Source organism: Priapulus caudatus, unplaced genomic scaffold (genome assembly GCF_000485595.1).
Source record: "Priapulus caudatus unplaced genomic scaffold, Priapulus_caudatus-5.0.1 Scaffold384, whole genome shotgun sequence".
Taxonomy (NCBI): Eukaryota; Metazoa; Priapulida; class Priapulimorpha; order Priapulimorphida; family Priapulidae; genus Priapulus; species Priapulus caudatus.
This window is the reverse complement of record NW_014577445.1, coordinates 158,244-166,850: the sequence shown is the minus strand read 5'-3', so window position 1 is coordinate 166,850 and position 8,607 is coordinate 158,244. Positions and strand designations below refer to the sequence as shown.

The 8,607-nt window shown below is 50.9% G+C and overlaps 1 protein-coding gene across 3 annotated transcripts; it reads right to left on the bottom strand.

Annotated features, from left to right (window-relative positions):
* Positions 1–7,116: 7,116 nt before the first annotated feature.
* LOC106809794 (mediator of RNA polymerase II transcription subunit 15-like) lies at positions 7,117–8,542 on the bottom strand. Of its 3 annotated transcripts, none has more exons than XR_001393911.1 (2): positions 7,456–8,542; positions 7,117–7,356 (listed from the first exon to the last, which is right to left on the bottom strand). XR_001393911.1 is itself a non-coding variant. In XM_014812998.1 (2 exons), the coding sequence occupies exon 1, from the start codon at positions 8,488–8,490 to the stop codon at positions 7,666–7,668; it is 825 nt and encodes a 274-aa protein (XP_014668484.1). In that variant the 5' UTR covers positions 8,491–8,542; the 3' UTR covers positions 7,117–7,605; positions 7,650–7,665. The 3 variants fall into 3 exon arrangements, 1 of the variants encoding a protein (XP_014668484.1); XR_001393910.1 differs by having other exon boundaries at positions 7,117–7,396; positions 7,463–8,542; XM_014812998.1 differs by having other exon boundaries at positions 7,117–7,605; positions 7,650–8,542.
* Positions 8,543–8,607: the final 65 nt, after the last annotated feature.

Genomic DNA, 8,607 nt, shown 5'->3' with positions numbered 1-8,607 from the left:
TCTGGTTTAAATTATATTTTTATATATATATTATTATATATATATTATACACATGGGCACAGTTATAGTAATCACTTAGTTCGCTTTTGTAAATACACGACCCACAGCATGGAGATCTAGTCTAACGTTAAAACTAGTGTATCCTTAGAATTCATGTGTATCGAGTTATTGTCCTATGCCCAAGAAGCATGGTCGAAGCATTGCTTTTTGTCGACGATTTCCTTCCGAAAATATGCCAAAAACATCTCAAAATCGTTGTAGCTTTCACTAAACACAAAGTGTAAAAGCAAACGATCTGTAAACAATTGCAACTCGGGCGTAACAATAATTGTCTAACAAATTTAACCAATTCGTCTTCTAAGGTGGATTTGCTTCAGTCATCCCGCTCTCTGGTTCCTCCAGCAGCCGTGTCTGCCCTTATCATCGAATCTTACAACTTTAGGATGTGGAGGAGTCACTAGGAATGGGTCTACCCATATTTTCAATAAAGTATTGCTGGCTAAATATCAGGTCCGACTGAAATGCAAGGGCAGCATATTTGTTGTTTTAGAACTCCTAAAATTATCTTCTCAACACAAGTAGGGCGTGATGCAAATGACTGGACATGCATGAATAATAATAGATCCATATATTCGCCACCGGCAAAGGAGGCGCGCGCTGTAGACCTTAATCGAAATACTCAGAAACGTACGGGGCCACTAAACCTTCGGTACTTTAGTAATTCAATCCATTTTTCCATAAAAGTCATACCCTCTACAGCCAGGGCGTTCTCTGAATACTTTCTCTGATCTCTGCATAAAAAACGACCAAAACCCATTCACTGACCAAATAGGTTCGGCGCACATGGTAATTTGCTGTTAAGTGCTTAAAGGAATCGACGCGGCTTCGGATAAGGATTGGCTGCGTCAGGCTGAATACACAGGATTAGAAGATTGACCAGGAGTATGAACGTGCCAGGGAGCCACCTTGCACAGACAAGCAGTACGGCAAATAAGACAGAATAAACTTGCCGGGAATTTGCAATCTCATTTTACTGCAACCCTAATGTCACATACCACAACTTGACAATTCACATTGTGCCGGGCGCTCTCAATCTAATCTCACCAAGCTCTCTTCTTCACAGTATTTCAGCAAAAACTTTCCTATCTTATCCAAAAAGAATTTAACTAAGAATGCACACGATCACACGCTTCACAGCAATACCGTTGCACAACGATGACGTGTAATTTAATGCGTCGCTGAAAACACACACACGCACGCACATGCACACACACTCTCATACATGCTGTTAAGAAAGTTACAACCACGACAAGGCCTAGAGTCTTCACTACCGATAACCACTGCTCTGCACACCACCATACACCCCTGATCAACGTTAAATATTGAGCTTACATAGATTGTAAACAACATTATACATAGTACATTTCTATACCATACGTGTCATAGTAATAAACTCGTGTCATAGATGTGACAAGACCGCCGTGACTAGTCAGCACTGTTGTTCTTTAGACTAGAGCACTTCAGAAAGTTCACATTTAAATCTGTCCATGACTTTCATTAATTTCATCTACTATTTACATCGATGCTACTAAGTTATCGAGTCGCCCACACGCGGGCGATCGGAAGTTGAATCATAACGTGATAGTAGTGCACGTCAGCCAGTTTCCCAGTCACGTTTCTGTGGCTAGCTGTCCACTTGAATCATTCAGGCAGGCATGTCCAAAGGGGTAGCACAGCAGGCGTGACAAAGCTCTCTATCAGTAGACTGCCCGTATGCCACATGCGCAGGTGCGTCGATACCAGGTTCCTTTCTCCTCTGCTGCCAGTCGTGCCCTGATACACCTACGACAGATCCTGCCCAGGGAGAGAGAGGACGAGAGAAGATGCAGGCGTCAGGTGCGATCGGTAAGATGGAAAATTTCGCTATCATTGTGTATACTAACCCCTAACCCTGTACTACCGTACACAGATCCTGAGGGGATTTGAGGAGAGAGAGGATGCAGGCGTCAAGGCAGAAACCGCGATGTGGTAACCCAACCCCTACCCATCGTACAGCAACGTACCAGATCCTGCAGGGGAGAGAAGGAGAGATGCAGAGGCGAGGCGTTCAGGCATGCTGTGTTGTACTTTAACCCCTAAACCTAACCCTAACCCTGTCACACCTCGTACCAGATCTGCAGGGAGGAGGAGAGAGAGATGCAGGCGTCAGGCACCGTGGTGTTTCTAGATTTAGTTGAGGATTCATTGTCGACCTAAACCCTAATCTCCTAGACCCTGTAACGTACACAGTCCTGCAGCGGATGCATGAGAGAGAGAATGCAGGGGTCAGCCACGCGGTTGTGTAACCCTAACCCTAACCCTGTACACCTACACAGATCCTGCAGGGCGAAGAGAATAGGAGAGAGAATGCAGGCGTCAGCACGCTCGTTGGTAACCCTAACCCTAACCGTGTACACTCGTACACAGTCCTGGCAGGGTGAGAGAAAGCTGGAGGAGAGGAGACGCAGGCTCAGGCATGCTCGGTTGCGCGTCAGACCTGAAAACCCTAACCTGTACACCGCTGCGGGTTAGTACACCGAAAATCTGCAGTGGGAGAGAGAGACGAGGACAGGAGTAGAATGCAGGCTTCGCGCGGGCCGCAGTTGTGTGTTTTGTAACCCTAACCCTACGCCTGTACACGTACACATGGATCGCTGCAGGCGGCCGGCGAGGAGGAGAGAGGTATGCAGGCGTCTGTGCAGGCCACACCGTGTGTTGTACCCTTAACCTAACGCTGCCTACACCGTACACAGATCTGCTATGAGCAGAAGAGGAAAAGAAGATGCAGGGTCAGCCGGGTCCAATGTTGTCGAGTGTAACCCTTAACCTTAATCCCTGTACACGTACTACAGATCCTGCAGGGGACGAGAGCGAGGAGAGGAGATGCAGCGTCGCACGCGTCTGTTTATATGATTGGTGTAACCCTACTACCCTAATACCTGAAACCGTACACGAGTGAGCGCTACACGACCGCTCCAGGGGAGATGAAGAGGAGAGCAGAGATGGCAGGCGTCATGACACGCGGTACATGCTTGTGTAACACCATAACCCTAAAACCCTGTTAAAACACCGTACACCGTACAAGATCGCTGCAGGGGAGAGAGAGGAGAGTCATGAGATGCAGCGTTCATGGTACGCAGTGTGTGTAACCTAACCCATACCTTTACACTCGCTACCATAGGATCTGACCAGGCGAGAGACGAGAGAGGAAGAGATGCAGGCGTCAGCGCGTACGCGTGTGGTAACCTACCCTACCTGTACGAGGACACAATTCCTGCAGCGGAGACGAGGATTAAGGAGATGAGGATGCAGCGCGTCAGGCACGGCGATGCTGTGCTTATAACCCTAACCCTAACCCTAACCCTGTACACCGTACACAGATCCTGCAGCGAGAGACAGATGAGGAAGAGAGATGCAAGGCGGCAGCGCACGCGGATTGCTGTAACCCTAACCCTAACCTGTACTACCCGTACACAGATCCTGAGGGAGCAGAACGATCGAGGGCATCGAGGATAAGGCGAGATGCAGGCGTTAGGCCGCTATGGGTATGCATGGATGTTAGCTCGCCTAGCTCTCATACATGAGCGCCTGGATCTGTCCGTCTGTCTGTTCCCTTTGTCTAAATCTTCTTTCCTTCTTTTCTCGCTCTCTCTGTCTGTATGTCCTGGTGTCAGACTCTGCTTTAGTCCGTCTTCTTCTCTCTCTGCTCTCTTGCCTCTCGCTTTTCTCGCATGTACTTGTCTGTACTTCTGTCTGTTTGTCTAGCCGTGTCTCTCTCTCTACCAAGTGCTCTCGCTTTCTCATGTCGTCTGTCATGTCTGTTGTCTCTCTCTCTCTCCCTCTCTCGCTCTTCTGCTGCCTCTCTCGCTCTCTCTCTCTTCTCTCTCTCGTCTCTCTCATCTCTCTCTCTCTCTCTCCTTCGTCGTCTCGGTCTCTCTCATCTCTCTCATCTCTCTCTCTCTCTACTCGCTCTCATCTCGTCTCTCTACTCTCTTCTCTCTCAATCTCTCTCTTCTCTCTCTCTCTCTCTCTCTCTCTCTCTCTCTCTCCCTCTCTCTCTCTCTCTCTCTCTCTCTCTCTACTTCTCTTCTCTCATCTCTCATCTCTCTCTACTCTCATCTCTTCTCTCCCTCCCTCCCTCCCTCCCTCTCCTCTCTCATCCTCTCATCTCTTCTCTCTCATCTCCTCTCACTGTCTCTCTGCACCTTGCTCTCTCTCTCTCTCTCTCTCTCCCTTCCCTCCCCTCCCTTTTCGCTCTCTCTCTCTTCTCCTCTCTCTCTCTCTCTCTCTCCCTCCCTCTCTCTCTCATCTCTCTCTCTCACGCTCTCTCTCTCTACCGTCTGTCAACAAATGCAGTCGGACCTGTGATAGCACCCCCTATGAGTAGCTACAAGCCACGCATTGCATGCGAGTAGGGTTATTCAAGTTACATCTAGACGCGTTTCCTAAGTCAGACATTGGGACACACTTAAGACTTTGATTTTCCGGCCCTGTCACGCATGACCATCATAAACATGTCAAGATAGCTTCGAGTTGCAGTAAGCGCTCTGAAACAGTAGTAAAGAGCATCAGCATGTACACACAAAATAGGAAAAGCTAACATAAAACATCTTTTAAGACCAATCCTATAAATGACAAGCAGACTACTAGAGAAAATAGAATACCCCATGAATATAATTGATCAATAAAATCTGCGCATATACAAATTACGATTATATCACCTGATATATCACACCATGTAGCCGTTTTATTAGCAGTGTGATGAATATTTAGTGTGGTCGACTACTGTAACTTATCTGCTGCATGTGCTTGCTGCGGCCACCCGCGCTGCCCGGCTATCTCTGCTTTGACTACTACTAGCTACGTATATAACTACATATCAGAAGTACATGAATAAAGAATATTGAATCAATCCATTATGTTTCCACATACACTAATTCTACTGTATCATTAAAGAATGGACTATTCAAGTGAAATACCCACCAATTCTATATTGATAACTAGAATTACATGAAAATACAATCATCTAGACTCAGCACACATACCATTAGAAATCGCTCTATTCTACGCTACACCCGCCCTACACTACGAACACTTACTACGATATTGCACCGCTGCCATCTGCTGAGAAAGAATCCGCGGAACAGTCGTCGCTCACAACTTAGCATCATGAGAACTCTTGAAGAGACCTTTGGTTACAGGCTGGTCGGGCACCCCCCCCCCCCCCCCCCTAACTGAGGAAAGGCGGTGAGCTCGGGGTCGAGCTGGTGAGGGTCGAGTCCACACCGAACCTTCTACAGCTGCACAGACTACGGCGTAGGTGAAGCTTCGACGCCGCTCCATCGCGCTGAGGAGAAAGACGTCGTCGTCGTCGATGAAGCAGGTGCCCGGATTTCCGATGATGGCAACGACGAGAAAGCACGCAGTTGAAACACGCATGTTACACACGCTGTCGCGCTGTCTATGTGGAAATATCGCCCGGCCATCGAAGAAATACGTAGTTAAATAATTGGAAAATTGTACACAAAATAGTTTTTGGTGCAGGTGTGAATGGCGCCGAGACTCATTAAAGAATGATCAATTTCGACTGAACTTTATGTAAGTGTCGGCCATGTTTGGCATGAATAAAGCTGCTGTCTCTACATCCGATAGAGGGATGGTACGTTATTACTACATCCAAACACTCGCATTGCCATTGTGTGATGGCATGGGTAGTCTCCCCCCCCCCCAGAATACCTCCTAGCCAACACCTCTCCTTCACCTCCACCCCTTCCTTTCTTGCTCACCCCTCCTTGCTGGTGGTTCCTTCACATTGGCGTCATCTTTCCTGATAACTATTCCTCCCCCACTCCTCCCTAAATACATCTCTCCCCTCCCTGAAATAACATCTCTCCCTCCTCCTAAATCACATCTCTCACCCATCCTCCACTAAATCAACATCTTCTCCCGCTCCCTCATATAATAACACCTCTCCCCTCCTCTCCACGTGACACCTCCCCCCCTCCTTAGCTGCGAATCTTCCGTCTGTGCAGGTTCCCTTCGCCGGGCCATTCTCCTCCATCCCCTCCTCCTAAATCACCTCTACCCACCTCCTCCTCCATTGACACTCCCCCCTCCGTGCTGAGCGCTTCCGTCTGTCCAGCGCTTCCCTTCGGACGCGCCCTTCTCCGACCTCCACTCCTACACCTAAATCACATCTTCCTACCCTCCCTCCGTGGAATGCAGCGCAGCACCCACCCGCTTGCTGAGCTATCCGTCTGGCTTCTGGACTTCCTTCCGAGCGCGCCTTCTCCTCCTCCTCCGCTAAATACATCTCTCCCTCCCTCCTCCCTGTGGATGCGCGCGACACCACCCCCTCCTTGCTTGGAGCTTCCGTCCAGCGTCAGGTTCCCTTTCCGCGCGCCTTCTCCTCCTCCGTTCGTCACCCATCAGCAAGCCAGCCGCCCTGCCAGAGGTTGGTCCTCCCCCGGCCCGGTTGACGGAACCGCCCGTCGGGACACCACCGTCGCTCCATGCTCTCTCCTGCAAGCAAGCAGCACGCTCCCCTCAGCTGTCGTCTCGTAGGCGGCTGAAGTAGCTGCACCCGGACAACACCACTACGCTATATATATACCGGGGGTAGAAATTAACTTTTGAACAGCGAGTCCAACAACACTATCCCTACCCCTCTTAAAGAACGCAGGGAGTGCCGCACGCCAGCGCAAATGAGGGAGTCCGCAGTCTGCAGCGTTTCCAAAATTAAAATATTAACAATAACGCATGTGCTAATTTAACGATTCATACTTTAACTTGATTTCAATTTATAACATGAATTTTCTACAGATTTCTCGTTTACTTCAGACAAGCTTACACATACGGCAGACATTGTTGTCACCGAAGAGATTGCGAATACGACTATAGTCAAACCAGTGTCACCTCTATAGAAGGGCCACCTGTCTACAAAGGACAGTTTTGACATTTACCTCGAGTGGCAGGTATGCAAGGAAACTGTCTCTACTGTAGAGGTAGTTTTTTTGTATGTCAGCAACTCGAGGCAATTTCTAAGCGTCCTTTATCGACAGGTATCTGCTAACACGGGTTTGACTTGATATATATATCTGATAGATATGGATAAAATATATACACATGCATTACATTCATTACACACAGTGATGCCACATTCCAGCTCACGTCACGAACTCGCAGCGCACATTAATAATGACAGCAACGACACATTTATAGCTCAGATAATGTGACACACGATCGCCGCACATTTTACCGTGACTCTACTCACGATCGCCGCACATTTTACCGTGACTTTACTCACGATCGCCGCACCTTTTACCGTGACTTTACTCACGATTGCCGCACCTTTTACCTTTATTTTACACACGATCGCCGCACCTTTTACCGTGACTTTACTCACGATTGCCGCACCTTTTACCTTTATTTTACACATAATCGCGGGTTCACACAACATCATCAATAGTGCCGGGTTGGTTAGGGGCTGGTGGCCCAAGCATCAGTAATGTGAGAGCGGGTGAGCACAGGAGAGAGAGGGAGAGAGGGAGTGAGGGAGGGAGAGAGGGAGGGAGGGAGGGAGGACGGACAGAAGGGAGGGAGAGAGGGAGGGAGGGAGGGAGGTCATCAGTAGTTCGGGGGTGGGTGGTTGCTCTGCAGACCTCCCTTCAGCTTGGCTATGAGCTGAGCCGTCTGTCGTTGCTGCGGCGCGTGCTGCTGCTGCGGGTTGGGCCCCGCGCCCACGCCTGCGCCCGCGCTGCCGCCGCTTCCCGCCGCGCTCATCTGGGCGATGTACTGATGCTGCTGGATCATCGCATGACCTTGACCCCCGGCAATCGCATGAGAAGGCATCGCCGTGCCGGCGCCCACTGCCCCGCCCGCCATCGGCACGTTCGGATGTTTCAGCCGCGACGTCGTCGCCATCTGGTGCAGCGGCGGCGTCGGCGGCGGCGGCGGCGGCTGCTGCTGCTGCGGGGGTGGTATTCCGTATCCGCTGGACTGAGGCAGCTGCTGGGACATCATGCCGTGCATGAGGTTCGGGTTTGCCTGGTACGCGGGCTGGCTGTACGCTGCCGCAGGCTGCTGCTGCTGCTGCTGCTGCTGCATCATCGTCATGGCAGCACTCGTCTGCTGCTGCTGCGGTGGCGCCATCGTCTGCTGCAGGTGCGGGTTTCCGTATCCATTGCCGTAGCCGCCCTGCTGCTGCTGCGGTGGCATGTGGTGCAGCGGCTGCTGCGCGGTCGCCTGCTGCTGCTGCTGCTGCTGCGCGTACATGCGTGCGTCCTGGTACGACGCCGCGTAATGCTGCTGCTGCTGCTGCTGTCCTATCTGCTGCTGCTGCGCCACCATCATCTGCCGGTTCTGCATCATCTGCATGCCCGCGTGGCCAGCAGGGGGCGCCATGCCCGGCTGCGGGAGGTAGCCACCAGGGGGCTGCCGCGCACGAAGCATCGTGTGCAGGGCCGCCTTCGTGGAGAAGGTCGGCGGGCGGTCGTACCGCGGACCGCCGGGCGGCAGGGGCTGCTGAGCGTAGTACGACGGCTGCTGCTGCGGTTGCGGCGGCGGCGG